The 18,580-nt window shown below is 37.3% G+C and overlaps 1 protein-coding gene across 18 annotated transcripts in view; it reads right to left on the bottom strand.

The window, feature by feature from the left end:
• Positions 1 to 18,580, bottom strand: part of SOX6 (SRY-box transcription factor 6) — a 382,490-nt gene that overhangs the window by 230,398 nt on the left and 133,512 nt on the right. For all 18 annotated transcript variants that reach the window (XM_074585859.1, XM_074585865.1, XM_074585856.1 and 15 more), the window contains one exon: positions 5,169 to 5,412. In XM_074585859.1, the coding sequence (XP_074441960.1) occupies positions 5,169 to 5,408 (240 nt within the window). In that variant the 5' untranslated portion in view covers positions 5,409 to 5,412. The remainder of the gene's footprint in view (positions 1 to 5,168; positions 5,413 to 18,580) is intronic.

The following is an 18,580-nucleotide window of genomic DNA, read 5'->3' as shown; positions in this document are numbered from 1 at the left end:
TGTTTAGCATGTGTAAATGTTTTCCACTGATCTTTCCCAAAAACCTGAGTTTATTTTCCTTAAAGGGAAGAACTTTCAACAAGAGAAGTTAATAACAAGGGGGGGGGGGGGCAGTGACAGGATTGTGCTTGTTTTATGTAGAGACACTGAAACCTTACCACCTTCAGGATACCACCTATTTCTGCTTTTCTGATGCCGGTAGTTTTGCTAAAACTATATAAAATTAAATTGATACTTGGTGATTTAAAAGGATTTTAAAAGGCACAAATACGTGTGGCATTAAGAGAGCTTCACTTTTCCTGCTGCATGCACAAATCTGCTCCCAGCACTGCTGAGACGTACGTGCAGACACAGTGGAAAGGTAGCGAGCCTTTCCCTCTCTTGGCAAGATGTCAACAAAAGACAGAGACTTGACATAATTATGAAATTTATGTCGATGATGCCATTTGAGATAAAATCCAATGAGATACATTTCATTTCTAAATCCAAGGGGTCTTTGGATGATGTTACAAAATGTACAGGGAAATGTAGCATATATTTGGAGGTAACTAACTTGTATTTGTAGGTGTGTATGTGTTTGTATTTCCTCAGTCACAGGGAAATAACACGCATCCTTTAGACTCAACTTGCTGCTGTGGTTCCCTGTAACAGTCTCTCACTGCATCATTCCAAGTAACGGTAGAGGAAAAAGACGTGGATGCCCTCATTCTGTGCACACACACGCTGTCTACATACCCTCTGTGGTGGTAGGCAGGGGAGGAACACCAGTGGGAAAAGAAAAAGAGTACAGTGACCATCGCAGTGATACATCATCATGTACAGTGATCGGCACAGTGCCTGCAAGTTCTTCACAAACCCTGTCACAAACCCCTAATTATTATATTGGGATTAGGGGTAGGAACAGAATTTTCCTCTCTTTTCTTTCTACTGTTGGGAGTGGGAATTCTGCAATTTGGAGAAAGATTCCAGATTTCTTTAGGTTAAAGCTGCTCGGATTTATTGTTCATGAGGCCCACATCTAGCCTTTAAAGCCATGGGAATACACCATCCCATTCCTCAAAGAAGACCAGGCCACTTTCCATCTAATTTTGTATCTTGTTGTTGGCACTGCTTTCTCTTGATACTTCAGAGCAAAAACAAAAAACCTTTGTAATTTACCTCACAAGATGTGCAGGGCTCTATATGAAGATAGGGACCGTTCCTGGTCCCCCAGTGAACAAAGCACAGATTATTATTCTCCATTTCTTTACTTATTTACTAGTAAATATATTCTTGGGATACAACAACTCAGTTACTATTAAATTTAGAAAAAAGTAAGTATTGTTGGCTTTCCCCCTCTCAAAATCTCTCAATGTGTTGTCCCAAGAGAGCCAGGCTTTGGATGCAATGTAAAAATTTGACTGTATTTCTTGCCTGCTATTCACTGTCCATGGGAGAAAGCAGGATATGTGCGTTATCTTAGTACCACTTTTGCCCTCTTCCCTACAGCTTACTGAAGCAAACAGATATGTCCTTAGCCAAAAAATAGATTTCATTTTCTAGTAGAACTATAGGCAGCAACAAATACCTACATGTCCAGGTATTTTTATATTAAGTTACAGTTAGAAACATACATATAATGTTTTCAGCTCAGCAATATGAAATTACAGAAATCTTTTGGTTGTTTTATTTTCTCCCCACTGTAGCATCAAATTGGCTGGTGATACGATACTTGCAGTGTAAGTCATTACAGGTCTGACGTTACAGTTGTTACACATTGCTGAATCTGTCAAATGAAAAGGGAGCACAAAGGGAATTTCCAAATGCAGCTGCTATTTCCCATTTGTTAAATCCTTTTATTACACCATATAAGTACACAGCTGGGAAATACTATAGAGTGGGAGTTAAAACAAAATATTTTGGCTTCCAGACATTCAGAATACACAAAGGACCCAGTGGAAAGCAATGCCTGATATCAAAAGGGAGTGAAAGTTTGAAAACATTTCTAGCCAGTGTGTTTTTTTTATGATAATACACAATGTAGTTTAAAGGTATCTTATACTACAGAAAGTGCTGCATACCATAAATGTTGGGAAAAAACTCAATCTTTTTTTTTCAGTCAAATTGCCCTACTACAGTATCTTATTTTCACTTAATATCTGTATGGCTCTTGTAGCATGTTATGATGCATACTGTATGCTCTCACAAATTCCAGTGAACTCCTTAGTAGTTTTAAGGGCACAAAGGATGCAGGATTGTGCCCTTAATTAGATACCACATAAAAGAGAAATTTTTCCCTCCCCATATGCCGACACAGCATTCTTTGAATTTACTATCTTATAACCAGACAACACACATTATTGATGCATTTTAATGACAGCCCTACTGTCTTTACTTTTGTGTAAAAGGTATGAGCAGGTGCTTCTTCAAATCTGCTTTGAAAGGATCTGTCTGGGAAAGGTCAGAAAGCACTTACCTTCTGGGAATTTGGTTTTATTAAGTAGAAAAGCGGTTGCTACCACAGCACCTATCTCAAAAATTGCCCAACCCATCTTCTGGAATTTGTCTTTCTGGAAAGAAATTCCTATCTATCCTCCCTTAAAGGAGTATGAATTGCCTTCATTGGGAAAATTGCAGGCTCCTCTGAATTTTTTCTTAGCAATATTCATGTCTGCTTGGAGACTGAGGTGTTTCAGAGAAACTTTATGCAATTAATTGCAGCTTAAAGGTTTCCTCATGAAGGACACATATAAGGGAGAAAAAAAATAATTAAAAAAAAAAAAAAAGAAACAAGTGACCCTAAATGACAGTCCCTCAAGGAGCAAAAAAAAACGTTTTTCACTGCTTCACTTGTGATCTAACTAGTCATCTAACTCACCTAAACTGTAAATACACTGGGTCCTTGCTCTGTACATTTCAGATCTCTTTGAAGTGCAACCAAACAGCATGCCTTAGAACTTCAGTTTTCACTTCTAGCCAAGCCTTGTAAATTATACCCAGCTTTCAGCTGGGCAAAAAAAAAATCTATTTGATTTACCTGAGAGCTACCTAAATAAGGATGACATACATCCACCACCAGATTCAGCCCAACGGAATTGTGGAAACTCCTAATGATTCTCAGGACATTCATCTACATATATGATGGAATATTTACTGAAAAAAGAAGAGAGGAAAACCAGAGTGCTAAGTCACTCAAGCAAAGTTTATGCACCTGTTCTGAAACATGATAAGCTGGGTATCGGTTCATGCCTGTCCAGAGGTACAGCGAGCATTGACATGACAGTGAAGCATCAAGAAAGGAAACCAAGATTGCACTCCATTGCTGTAAGTGTAAACCCACTTCAGAGCAATACAAATGAGAACAACTGATCATACTGCAAGGAATTCTGTCATTTTGGCGTAAGCATTGCTCCAGGTCCAAGGAAAGACCTGAAGCAAAACCAAATGCACTGAGGGACTCCTAGAGGCTAGGAGTTCCTTTCTCTCTGGGACACAGAGGTATTTTATCAATGTTATCGGTGTCCTGAGACCGAAATTCCCAGAGCGCACATGCCTCTGCATGAATAGGAAAGCAGCTGATGAATTCATAGATTTATTTTTCTAGCAATCAACAAACTTGGTCAATACTTTCTAGTCTGCATCCAGGTTGTCTTGATAGCATAGAAGTTAAAATTATTCTGATACGCTTATTGCATGACTTGGGCAAAAGAGTGACCCTCCATCCAAAATGAGATTCCATCTGAGAACTCTGCATAGAAGCCATATATACAATTTACAACCTACCTTGCCAAATTACTAACCTATAATTACTTTTCTTTAAAGCATTTTTACAGTTGAAATTTTGCCTTCTTCATGACAGTTGCCCGAATACTTAGGAATGTTTTAGGCCTGATAGAAAGTTCTGCACTGGCTTAAATTGTGCATTACAGATGAGGTACCATTTTTCTGGTTGGGTTTGATGTTTTGAATTAATTGGATTTTAGAAAGAAAAATGGCCGCTACATTAACAAAACAGATATTATTGTAGTGCTATTATTTAATTAACTCCAGGCATCATAACATGCGTGAAGTATTCCAGTATCTATGTTGATTAATGTTTTAGAATTATTTCTAGTCAAATTTGAAATAAGTTCATTATTGTTAGTGCTGCCAAAAAAAATTCTACAATTGTTTTTTAACCTTATTGAAAGCTGCTGATTTGTACTGGATAAAAAAAAAAGACTTGCTGAAAAAAAATCCACTCATAGACATTTAATAAAAATACAGAATAAATTTTATGAAAAGGCAGGGTATTCCTTCCAAACTAACTGTGTGAATTTAATGTCTGTGAAAGTCACTTTATGGAGTCTAGAATTATGATGTTCTAAATTTACAGAACACCTGGCTGCTCCACATACCTTAATTCTGTTCCTGAGGAACACATGCAAAGAAAATAAATTGACTGAGATGCTATGGCCGTTCAGTCTTCATTCAGTCTGCCCATTTATTGCAGAGTTTTGGGGATGCAGAGACAGAATTACAACTGCAAACTAATTTTATCTAGGCTACTGAAGAGAATACAGATAATAATTCTAATCATTGCTAACATCGCCTATGTACAAACTGGTGATCTAGAGAAGAAGAGCATGACGTAGTTACTCATAAACACCTGTCCCCTCCACAAAAAGTTGTAATTTCATATAAATACAGCAGGATGTTTGTGTCACCTAAAATGCCAGCTTCTTTGTTGTGGTGTAAAACTATAACATTCTAGATTTGGTGGGTTCTATTTCTGAGAGACAAGTAAAAAAAATACATTAAAGTGTCTTCCTTCAGCACGACACTTTGCAGATGACAAACAGTTGTGAGCTACATCCTCCTGTCAGAAATTAATGCTTGAATAGATGAGCTAGAGAGGTTATGACATAAATCAAGGTATGAATGAAAACATGATAAATAGATGCATTTCCTTTCGGAAAGTGAACTCATCAAATGACCTCATTCATATAGACCTGTATACTTAAGAAGATTATACAATTATAATTTACAATTACACCATATTGATGTTGATCTATTACTAACACTGACACTTTAACATTTAAAAAGCTTTACACTTTGAAGGATTGTACTGAACATGTCTTTCAAAATGTAAGTGAACAGACTTTTATAATACTAATTTAGAAAGCCACTGTGAGAACTGTGAAACTCACCATTCTGTGTTGGGCTGAGATGACTCCATCCCACTCTGGGTCTTGTTGGATGGTTGTGACCAGAGTTGGTAGCTCCTCAGAGTGAGGTTTGTTGTGCATTACATTATGCAGAGGCAGGTGGGAGGTCGCATGCTGATCACTGTTGCCCTCTTCCTTGTCTCGGGATGCTAAATCCTGGGTCATTGTTTCCTCTCCATCAGCTGCACATGCAAATGGAGAGGTAGCCTGCTTGGAAGACATTCTTCTACAAAACAAGAACAGCAGACAAAAAGAAAGCATTGCTGTTAAAGGAAAAAAAAATGAAGCTCAAAACAGTCCTCTAAACACTCCACACTTGCCTACAACAGTTAAAAATTATTCATATGCGGTCAACAAAAGTACTCCAAAAAGTACAGGTTTGGGGGATCTGGATCCAAAACACTGAGATAAAGTATTCATTGACGCCACGTCAAGGTCAGGGTTAAGTTATATGATGTCATTCTATTCATTTCGTCTTGTCAAACAATATAATTTTCTCCACCCATAAGAAGATAGTGATTTTATTCGTATTTTCATGTTGAGTTTGCATAAGAGTTCAAGTCTTTAACTCTTAATCTGATGAGCAATCTGAAGGTTATAAGCAAACGTTTAAATGGGAGAGTCCATCATGCTTTCCTAACCTCATTCCTTGCAAGCAGAAGATGATTTCTACACAGATGAGAATTTTTAAATCCATTTCAAATTCTGCTAAGTCAGTCCTTTTGCTATTTGTTTAAAGCTGTATCTGCTCTTAACCTGTTTTTACAGGTTTTACTCAGGTTTACCTTTTGGAAAGTGTTTTGAGATGTTCATGTGAAAAGTGCTCTAAAACTGAATGGTTTATTGAATGGATGGATAATATGTGAGTAATCTTTTACAGTTTGAACTAAAATCTAAAATAATTATGTTTCATTTCATATTAGGCACTGAGTACAGGATACAGCTCAACAAATTACTTTAAATGACTTAAAAGTGTAATGAATAAATGCATTGATTTATGTTAAATGTCTTTTCCTAATAATGGCCTCTTACTACATCACGCATGCAAACACAGCTTTCACCACAGTTTCTCCACTTAGATGAAAATATAACTGACTTCAACTCAAAAATTTGAAAACACTTTGTTTAAAATTTCTAATAAGATTAACTGCAACTGTTAAAACAATCATTAATAAACCTGAAAGAAGACAGCTAAAATATATAAGCTATTTTCCCAGGTTTTAGTAACTTTAGAATATCCTTGACACTGAAATTGCTGAGAAACTAAGGAATACGATCTTCACCTTAATTGCTTTTTAACAATAATTGATTTCATACCATTTCTTTAAAAATGCACAAATCAGTTAACATAGGAAACCACATGAGCATTTTTCAAATTAGCAAATCATTAACTTGCTAGTACTGTTTCTACAGACAAATAAATACTGATTAAAGGGTCTGGAAATCTGAGACTAACAGTTAAATTTACAAATCTGTCACATGCTTTCATGAATATTACAGTGAAGGAAATATCAAGTGCAAAGAAAAATAATTAAGTTAATTCCAATTTAAACAGTAGTTTTTATGTAGCAGCCTGTGTTTCACATAGGATTTAACAGCTAATGCTAAATTTCTCACAATTAATGAGGGAGTTCAGATTTAGTATCCTACAGTGAAAAAAAAAATTAATATAGGATCAACTAATCTAATTATGTACAGTTCTATATGAAAGTATTACAAGCTTTGAAGTGCTTTGAAACATATTAAAACACTGATACCTATTTAGAATAACTACTCTGTAAATAGAGATAATCCTGCCTCTTAAACTCGATACTGGTGGGGAATAAAAGGTTTGCATTTTCTTTAGGGGAGCCTAAGTGTAAGTGGGAGTCTACTATTAATGTTGCCAATAAGCAGAACTGAGGAATTTAAACCGTGTGTTACATTCTTACTATGCTAAAGAATTTGTGTTGATGCTACAGAGAACGTGCCAAGAGTTCAGCAACCAGCATTATTGTACGTACTTCAAAAGGTTCTGGTTCGTAATTACTATGATCCAAGATAAAATAAAAGGTTTACTTTCCATTTTCTCATTAAAATAGTCATGTTAATGTAATCACTCACATGAAAATATAAGTCCACACTGTGTGCAATTTGAAAACGAGACATGAAAACTGAAAGTCACAGTAGAGGATTTTCCTTTCTTTCACCTTCTCAACAGATCTCATTCCTGTTTCAAACTGAACGAGCTTCTGTGAAAAGCAATAGCTATGGCTGTTTCTTCACCATAAATTAATCATGACACAAAACTAGAAATGAAAATGTCTCTTAAGAATAATTTCAACTACAAACTGCACCCATGAATAATAGTGCACAATCCTAATTAAACACAACTCTGCAGCTGCAAAAATAGGCTGAATCTGTCCAAAGCTACGAGTTGGCTTTAAAGGCTGGTTTGTTAGGGACTGTTTTCTTAAGGAAGGCTGGGCCCTCAGTCTTAATCAGCCAATAAATTATTTCCTGCAATTACATTAAATAGAAAATTATCTTCAAATTGGGAATGTTAATTGAAAATCAAAATTCAGACTGAAGTTTAGAAATTACATGCTGAATATAATTAGTCTAGAAAGGCTTCACCTCTATTTCATAAACAGGCTTTTGGTATTTCCTCAAGTGACCATTCAGTAAAGCTATCTACTGGTAATGCACTACAGAGGAACGCTTTTGCTTTGCCATGTATGCTAATATACTTTCCTCCTACTCATGATGTTTTAAACACAATTAAATAAAAATCTCTATTCATGTTCTGTTGTTTAAGTTGATTACATAGAGAAAAGGGGATTCTGTTAAGATTTAAAAAAAAGAAATTATACTGACAAAGTCACATTCACTAATAATCTCAAGACATGCCCAGCAACTTTTCTTTTGCACTAGACTAAGAGAACGGACCAAGAGCAGGGTTCAAATGCTTTCTAGCTCCACCTGCCCCTTTTCTCCACTGCTGCATTATGGTCAGACACGTTTTCACACTGCACTTTTTACTCAGCTACTTACAGTCCCGGGGCCTGAAAAGAAAGACAAGCTCAGGCAGGCCTCCCAGGCACTTGCTCTCCTCATGACATAATTTTTAGGGGTGTGATTCACTTCCATTTTCCCCCAAACCTTTGTTAAAACGGCGATATTGAGCACATTAATTACGGTCAGAGGTCAGCACTTAATGGTACCTTTCACGTTTTTGGTTGCTAGATTTTAAACATTGGGGTAAGAGGGACAGAGATGTAGGACCCTGCTAGATTAAGCCCCCCACCTTCTTTTCCCAGCACAATCATTAACTCAATCAATATACCTTATGTGAACAGGTCTTCTGAGGGTGCCAGGTTATGCACCAAATATTGATTATGCCTGGGTTTATAATCAGTAAAACAGAGTAAATATAAACTCTGCAACTGGGTGTTATCCAGTCAATTACTTCACGCAGGTTTTTACTCGTTACCTGTTTGGTTTTACTTAAATGGGAGAATTCTGCACACAGAACTCCATCAGGTCCAAAGGCAGAGTTCGGCCAATAACCCCAAGGTCTCCTCAAATTCAAAGGGAGAAGAATCTGGCCCATTTGAGTAGTTTAGGTTCACGATAACATTAAACCGTAGAAAGGGTTGTTGTGTTAAAATGTTTTAATGTTAAAATATGAGTATGAATAGTAGTCAAATTTTAAGCCATAATAAGTTCCCAATTTTACATTTCAAATATTCAAAATGCATTTGCTAAAATTCCTGGCAAGAGGAAAAAAAGTAATATTCGTAAAAAATAAGGCTTGTAGAAGGTATCAGAAATTTACTAATTTCCACTATAATTTATTTTATTTTTTCTCCTATTATCAATTAAATTCACTCGAATGATTTTTAAAAAAGTTTCTGATAAAAAATATCTCTCTAGTTATAACCCCTGCAAACAGGGGTTTATAATGGAAGTGCTGACACAACCCTAACTACAGCAGCGCAAATGGTGCCGCTATAATACACAAAATCAAGTTCTATTATTCTAAACTATCCTCGCTCGGGGGGTTTTCTTTACTGTGCTCCCAGACAAACTGCTGAAGCATGAAAAATTTAAATGCAATCAAGTGGGTCCAATTCTACTTTACTAGAACAAGTGTCTACAGTGGTACAATCTTAAAAGAAGATGCAACAGATTTGTTTGGTGCTTTTCTTTCTTTTTTCTTTTTTAGCTGTTTATTTATAATACTGTGCAGTGGAGATAAAATAAGAGAGGAAATTACACTCACATTATATCAGTATATTGATTACACAGCACACAATCAGAAAGAAAACTACATTGTGAAATTGTTGCTTTGGTTAAATGGACAGATTAGCTGAACACAGCAATCACTAAAGGTGGAAAATATACCTAATGGGTATGGAAAAAAAAGTTGAAAAAGGCCCTAATTATCTGAAGTCCTATCACCTACTCAACTTTAAGAATTAAATAAATCTTGATTTGGATTTTCCAAAACTAGAATAAATTCTGTCTCATTTTGAAGCCAAGACAGAAAAAGAATGGGACCATTTGTCAAAACCTCAGTAAAGCTGAGGAATTGGACCCAACTGCAGTCAGCCTCGATACCGAGGTAGTAAAGCCAAAATTGAATTGCTAAGGGTTTTTTACCTATGTAAAACTAAACACAGTCCCAAACAGCTCTACTCTATATATCCGACGTGATTTTTTATTTTAATCCAGAGAAGAAATTCCCTCTGCTCTAATGATGGTTGTCAGACAGATTCTCAAAACATCATTTTTCCTTTTTTCCTACAGTTTGCATTTTACCTTTCTCAATACAAATAATAATAATTTTTTTTTTGGTCTAAGGCTTTTCTACAGTCTCAAATTCTTCAAACAATGTATATCTTCTTTTTCAAAACAATTAGATGATATTCCTGACATGAAAGGCTCCCAAAAGCCTAAACTCTTCCACCCCTGCTGACTGCTCAAATGATTAAACGTTACAGTGGAAATTATGCCTGGACCTGGAGTTTTAGCTGCTAGACATTTTAGAATCAAGACACAAAGTGTTAACACAGATAACAACAATGTGATAGCCCAGACACTATTTCAGAAACATATAAACTAAGCAATAACAACGAGATATATGGCAAAGCAGACTTGTAGTTGGCCGGAGACTCTAGTTTCTGCTCTGCTCCACCCTCACAAAGCATTCATAAACCTAAAGGCATGTCTACACTGCAGCCACATAAATGACTGCTTTGTAATGCCGAGGTATCCAAACTAATTTTAAACAAGCTCGTTTCTGATAGCGCTCCAACTACAGTAGCGTGGTACTCAGATGGACTAATTCATCCTGCTTTAGTGACTGCAGTAGAGACATAACCCAGGTCTACAGCTCCAACAGTAGATTGGAATCAGATTAGATTAGAAATACATTCGCTTACAGAGCTTTTATGAACAGTCCCCATTCCTTTTCCCCAAAGTGCCAGATTAAAGTACTTAAGTGCATGATTAACTGTAAGTATGCAAGCAGTCGACTAATTTCAAATTGGACTACTCGGTTTCAAAAAGTTAAGCACATGTCTAAGTGCTTTGGTGACTCCAGAACTAAATAAATTAAGGACGTACTCATAACCTTTTAAATATTTCCTTCTACACTTCTATGCTAACCTGGTGTTCACGAAAACTTAAATTCAGCCACAGGATCTCAGCCACACCTCCCTCCCCACCTTCTAAAAGAGCAACAAATGTGCACACTCCTCTCGTAATATTAAACGTGACTTACTGGATCCTCCCTTACAAATCGGCACTCATTTTTGGGTCAAATTAAATGCATTGTATACTCTTCTTTGCCTGCACTGCCCACAGTCTCCTCCTCTCTCATACTTAGATGGCACACCTCAAAACTTGGTGGTCCCGTGTCTTTCATGGATCCTCAAACCCCTTCTGAAAATCAAGAGTGTCCTTTATGCAATCTATTTTGCAGTGCAAGTTCACCTATACAAGCACAGGCCTGATGTGGAACGGGGTACACTGACATAGTTACATAGAATTTACTGGAACAACTTCCTTTTTTCTAGCTGCAAACCAGTTTAGCTTATTTTAAACATTCAGGAAAACTGATCTTTATTTTTGCTGTATTAAGATACCAGTTACGGTAGTGTTCAGACAGACTTAAAGAAAAATGAAAACGCTTTGCCAATAGCCAAAATATTCTGCAGCTCTGCCCCTGTAAAACAATGTTATGTAGGCATAACTTAGTAACGTAATTCATTGTAAATCTACTGCCGTAATCTGTCTGCCATTTTAGAATAAACAGTTATTTCCTAAAATTATGAAATTTCATATCTGTTTTCAAGGAGTCTTGGTAACACAAATGAACCGTTAGTAAAAGATTCCATTCTCCTGGGGCCCCACGCCCCGACACGGATCCCTCTGCACAAACCCCGTATCAATTGACGAGGCAGCAACGGGAGATAAACGCCCGGGTTCCGCTCCTGGCTCTGAGTCACAGCAAGGCCTTAGGCCAATCAGCTCAACTCCCTCAAGCTCTTCCTTGGCTTCATTTTGCAGGAATACTACGAGAAGTAGTTACATACAGATCATAAACAGCCTGGCAAGATTAGAGAGTTTATGGCAGTCCCAGGAATCACCTTGGAAATAAAAGTGGGGAGGGGGGAGGAGGGGGTGAGGAGAAGGGATGGAAGATACGATTCAAGAAATGACAGCTATAACATTAACCAAGCACCCAAATCGCTAGCCGAAATAAGCATCAAGCGAAGCAATACACCCACGGCTTCCAAGATACACACTCAGCTATTCTTGCATTTGTTTTTCCAATCCAGATAAATTACACTTCTGCTAATAGATATGAATCCAAATCACAAAGTTTGACTTCAGATTCAGACTTCCTCAAAGCTCAGAGAGCTTGGAACAATTTTTATGGTATTTCTTCTCATTTGTAATCATACCATGTGAGAGCTAAACAGTTCTTGGAACTTTTTTGGAAAGCCTTTCTCTTACATTCTGTCATTATAGTGACCTTCTCAGCCGTGCAGCCACAGTAAAATATTGCGGTTAGGGCACAAGTTCCTTTCTATCCATCCAGTTGTCAGAGACGTTAAAATGGATGCAACAAAACAGCCTCGCAGCCCCTGGTGCCTTTTCAGTGAAAACCCAAAGTATTTATTTGGATTCACAAAATGCCAAAAATATAACCTACCTTTCTAGTTAAATGTTCTATTCTCTTTATTAACTACCAGGAGCTTTCACTGAAAATGCCTAAGGTGAACTCACATTGAATGCAGTAAAGGGCAGTGAAAGAATAGTCATTTAGCACCTGGGATGTGCTCATCTTCAGTCACCGTAGTTAATATTTTCTATAGTTTATATTTAGCTGACAATATTGCTGTCGCTTTATTTAAACAGCTTGAGACTGTTCTTTGGACTGGAGCTCATATGCCCTGGAATGCTTTGACTCATGAATTGTTTCTCCTGATAATGTTACATCACGTAACCACCTCTGTTTAATTGGTTGGTATTAGCTTCTCAGTGATGACTGCCTTTAAAGTCCTATGACTACGCCATGTGTCTCTGGATATCCAATTTCTTACTGTTGGAAAAAGAAAAAGAAAAAAGGCAGTACTGACTTCCAGTTATCTTTCCCAATAACTATGGGAACAAGAGTGAGCGTGCCAAGAATTTATCCATCAGCAACTTATTAGGATTTGTTTTTTTAGGCAGCAAGGAAAAGAATATACAATATAAATAAAAGCAATCATTAACAATAAAATTTAAAAACAATGGTTGCTATAAATAAGCATTAATTCACATATTTTTATGGAATAGAATGATTTAATTGTTTAGCTGAACGATTATATAAATGGTTTTGATAAAGGATGCCTAAAAATACGAAGAGAAATTTATTTTAGCATGCTTAGACTTTGAGCTGAGACTTCATACAAAAGACAAGAATACATTTTTTTTTCCCTTAGAAAGCCAGTTAAGAACTTGTTCTAATAACTAGAAATCTTCCCGACGACACTTAAACCCGACGGGCGTAAGTTCCTGAAAGGTTCATTAAATCCTTTCAATACTCCATGAGATACGTACACCAATGGTAAGATACAGTATTCTTACATTTTTTCCTCCTACAGTTAATTTGCAGGAGGTGCTTAAGAGTCCATGTAATGAATTAAACAGTTATTTTTCAGTCCTACAGATGTGAAAACAAAAGGTCATGTGCCATTTCTCTGCACCCCCTAACTCAGAACTGAAATATTTTATCTACAGTCAGATTTCTCTCCCCCTCCTTCCCTGTTTTCCTTACTTTTGCTTCTCATTTTTAAGTCAAATAGATGCCCTCAGTAGACAGTGAAATGAAGTATCAATTTCAGGCTCACCTGTAGCCAGTTGCACTAAACCACCTAATTAGTACTTCCATGTAACATGAAACAATGCCTCTGCAGCTCAACTACGGATTGTCTCTTTAATAAAAACCTTCACTACAAGCCTAAAAACATTTCTAGCAGGCAAAATATTCCTGATTCGGTAGAGGTTACGCAAGCATCAAAGCACTTAAATATAGGTGCCAAACCACATTGCCAGGAGCTCTTAGTACTGTGAGGTACTGTTACCTGACAGCTTGGTGAATATAAAATTACTTGTTTCTCCAACTGAAGACAATCAAATTGTCACCTTCCATTGTAATAATGCACAACTAGGGATCAGCGAAGTGCCAACATAATTACCAGGAAAAAAACAAAACATAACAAAAATATCAAATCTAAATTTCTTTAAAGGGTAAACATACCCATCTGGTTATTCACAAAGAAAGGGAGGAGGGATTTTATTTGTACTATCAAATATCCCCGTGTTATTTAGCAATAAGATTTATATGCCTTTCATTAAGTGAAAAAGAAAAACAGCTAAAGGAGGTGATTCACGAAATACTAAAAATAAACACGGGTCAGAACCGTGCTGGGATGCTACTTGTGCATGTTTAGAGTACTGCAAGTGTCATCAGAGAAGCTAGGGACCCGCATACGTATCTGCATTGCTGTTATTATAAACTCATATATGTGAGGATTCATAAAAATTAATTCTAACTGGCACATGGCGTACTTTGGCACAAGCTATGCATGACGTGCCACTTTTATTTGTTTATTTAAATGACTTCACTCTAAGAACCGAAAATGAAGTTTGAACTGCAGACTGTTTCAGAACTGGGACTTTCAGGATATTAAAAACCTGAGGAAAACCTTTGAAGGGGGTAATCTGAATACACAAGAACTAAAATTTTCACCATATATTTCTTTAGGCTATTCTTCAAGTGGCCTACATATTCAGGAGTAAAATTTGCATTTTGGTGATGCAGAGATCTCATAACCAGAAATTGTGCTTTGTATCTATAGTAGCTCTGGGCATCCTATAAAATATAAAAGAGTGTCCTAGGTAGGATACATACTTGAAAAAAAAAAATAGCATCTGGTTCATAGAAACGAAGCTAAAATTAAATTCTTCTTGGAAAACTTGCATTGCTGAGTGATATCATGGATTACCTTTTCGGTATCAATATTACAGTCACTACCAATTCATACACGAAGTTCTTGTACATTTATTGATCTAAATGCACATGACCTTTGCATACTTTTTAAAGCTTCACCAGCGCTGGAGGAGTTACAAAAGAAGTGAGAAAAGCAAAATATGCAAAGATGAGAATCAGTCTTTGACATTGTTTTTTCTCCGAAGGAATATTCAAGAATGGCAGTAAAGGGACAAGCAGTTTTTTTCCACCCTGCACAATTGCACCAGAGCCAGATGTAATTCTAACCGCTGCGGATAGAGCAGGCACAAGGACTGCTTAAATATGTTGTTAGCCTTGCAGGAGAGGTTAAGGAAAAGATGCGGGCTCCACATAACCAGGAACACCTCCTGCGTCTTGTCTTAGCTGTTGCATCCCCGGGAGCTCAGGTGCAGCACCGAAAGGCTGGACTTTCCAAGCCTTTCCAATAGCCAAAACTGCTGGCAGGTTTTGGCCATTGATGCTTGCTCTTGTGCGTGACAGTGTATCGTACGACACAGCACCTTCTTTTCCACTGTATTAGAATATTGATACACTCTAGCTGGCATTCCCAATTGTGGCATTGTTTTCAAGGGGATAAGCAGCAAATTTAGGAGGTCAGATTGGGATATGGGTCAGTGGGAACAGAGGAAGAAAGGAAGGTAGCAAAGACTCACAACATTTTTGAAGTCACAAGCATTTTGATCAGACAAAACAATACTAGACAAAACGCCCCGCTTTCTGCAACTTTGAGAAATTGTAATTTTTGTTAGAGTCCTTACAAACAGGCTTTTACAAATCAGTATTGTGCACAATATTTCTTTGTTTTGAACTAAGACTTGCACAATATGATCCTTAGGTATGTGCACAATGGGAACCCTAAAATGTGTTTAGAGACCCCTGCAGGAACCACCTCATTTACCAGTGAGCTGCAGCTACTACTGGGATAAAGGACAGGGTAGTCTGAAGCAGCATAATGTTCAGAAGAAGATGACAGGGGATACTATGCCTAGCTGACACTACCCGGGAACTATTTCAGAAATATCCCTGTTTGATTGACAATGTGGCCAAGAACAACACTGTGCAACTTCCCTCCTTCTCCCCGCAAGCTCTCCAGTGCTTGGGCCGTGCAAGTTTTCATGGGGGGGAGTAGGTGGGGCCCTTTTTTCTTAACGTTAATTTACTTCAATATGAAAACATGGAGACAAAAGATCAATAATTGCAACAGTCTAGGAGTTCAAATAAAGTAAAACAAAACATTACCTCCTCTATTAATTAGGGTAATCAGTTGCCATTAAGAAGTGCAAACAATTTAAAGTTCCATTTATTGAGACTTTGAACCTCCTGTCCTTTCAAAAGATCCACAGATGAAATCTCTACCAATTTTAACTGCCTTTAAAAAAATTAAATTAGAATAACTAATAAATAAACTAGAATAACTAATAGATTAGAATAACTAAGACATTGTTATTCATAGTCTAATTCTTAGCATGACAGGCTTAAAAATATCAAGTATTTTCACTGTTATTTAGTAAAAAAAACCAAACCAAAATCATTGTTTAATATTAACCAGTTTCCCAATGCAAGTTTTTTATTTTTAAGGAATTCATTAAGGTATTTGGACTCGGCACTGAAAACAATCAGGGAACATTAGAAAGTAATTGTCACAGGTAAAACTTACACCGCTTCATCATTCAGCTTGGAGAAATGAAGCAGCGTGCACTTCTCTGCATACAGAACTCTGAAACTGCACCAATTGCAAAGGAAACTACAAACTCTCCCTATCTTTTGGTTTCAGTTCTGCATAGCACCACAAAATTGTTAGGAAAAAATAATTTGCAATAACTGAAGATCCTCAACTATCCTGTTTTCATGGAAGATTATGGCATACAGCATCTGATCTCTAACAAGGAGAAGGAAACGTGCATAGCAAAATCAATCGTAAGGGTAAAGGTGAAGAGTGCCCAGGCTCTGAATTAATTGCTCCACATTTCCAAGTGCTCAAAGTTCCATGTCAGTATTTTTAAAGGTGCCAAAGAACACCACGAAGCACGACTATCAGAATACAAAGAAAAACACAAACCAGCACGTGAACCAAACGCCCAGTCAAATGGACCTGTCCCCTAATAATTAGAAAGTAAAAAAATAAATGTCTAAAATGCAAACTTAAAATACCGTCAGTGATTTAAAACATTTTTGCCATTAGCATTTAAATTCAGTTAGATCCCTTCAAAGTCATTTTAGCTAAAAGACTGAAACAATCTATTATAACTTGTGATGCAGTATGTTTACCATTGAAATACACAGCGCCTTGTTGTGGTTTTCATCTCTGACCCACTTTTTCCTATATTTTAGGGATAAAACATATGATCTGCATTTGTAAAGAAGTCTTGTCTTCTCAAACAGTGTCAATTTTTGCTCAGGGCTATATTTTGTAACAGTTTCCCCACTTAGGTTTATTGGTAATAATTTATAATAGACAAGCAAACAGTACATAATATATGCAGCCCATTACTTCTAAACCCAGATTCAAATAGTTTCGTTTTCTCACGGACATTTGTTGAGATCTCTATTGCCAATTTCAAAAGCATTCCCATACTGAACACATACCGCTTTACAGGCATATTTAGCTGGTACGACTATCATCCCTGTTGTGAACCATCACAAGACAGTCCAGTGTCTGTGGTTCTAAATCAAATTCAAATAGAACTGAAAAGAAATTTATCTTTTAATCTAGGAATTATGACATAGAATCGTTACAGACTTTTGAGTGTGGGTCAGATCCTCAGACACTGTAAATCAGAGCAGCTGTACTGAGGTTAATTGAATCCTCTTTATTCAGCTAAAGATATATCCTTAAAAACTTTTCTTGGCATAGAAAAATTATTTTGGGTCCTTTTACAATATGAAATTTCTGTGTTTTCGGTGAAAAACTGACTACCGTTACATTATTACCAGGGATCCTATGACATGATAATATTCCTCCAAACGCTCATCGCAGAGAAATGCAAAAAATGGTTAAGGTATATTCTGAATACTGGCAGACTATATGCATTGCACTCTGTACTTTTTCAATCTATTCCTCTTGAACCGATTCAAAATAATAAGATCTCTTCACTTACACAGAGAAGCAGTTCCAAAAAAAATAACAAAAATCACTTCTCCAACTGGCATAAGCGCTAATATCAGACAGTAATTCTGGGAAGAACTGAACACAAACTACTGAAACAAGAACAATTTTAGGTTCTAATTTGAACATGAATTCCTATGTTGCTACTTGGCAAAGGGCTGCCGTCCAGCAGCTCCTGTGGAGCAAGGTCACGCATGAGACGGGGGTCATCCAAATACATAAGACCCCCAGCACAGCAGGCGCAAACTCTGCGCTAATTATACTAGGCCACATCAGTCCCCAGCAGCACACAACCACTCTGGCAGCCTCTCCATGGCATTAACACTACTCAGACCAGGGCCGAGATGACAGGACCAGGGGAGGTGCGGTCAGCCTACCTTTGAGCAGACAAAAATAAAGTGCAAAAAGGAAGAGAGCAAAGGCTCTTTCAGGTTGTTTTTTTTTTGTCTGCTGAATCATTTTTGGTCATTGAGGTTTTGGGAGCTGACCGGGGCGGGGAAAAGCCCTACCAAGTCAGAAACTGGAGCTGGCAGGGAGGCACAGGCCCCCCCCAAGAAGGAGGCAGGTTTGGGCTGAGCCCTCTCACCTTTTCAGCAGAGGGTCAGTCTCCAAGAGGAGGCACCTCCATAAAGAGGTTCCCATACTTTGAGACTCTACCCTGGTTATTTTTTCATAGAAGGTGATGAAGCAGTCTAATATTTGGCAATCAGTGCAACTTCT

Source organism: Larus michahellis, chromosome 4, assembly GCF_964199755.1.
Source record: "Larus michahellis chromosome 4, bLarMic1.1, whole genome shotgun sequence".
Classification (NCBI taxonomy): Eukaryota; Metazoa; Chordata; class Aves; order Charadriiformes; family Laridae; genus Larus; species Larus michahellis.
Note: the sequence above shows the minus strand (reverse complement) of the source record. Positions and strands in the feature narration are given on the sequence as shown.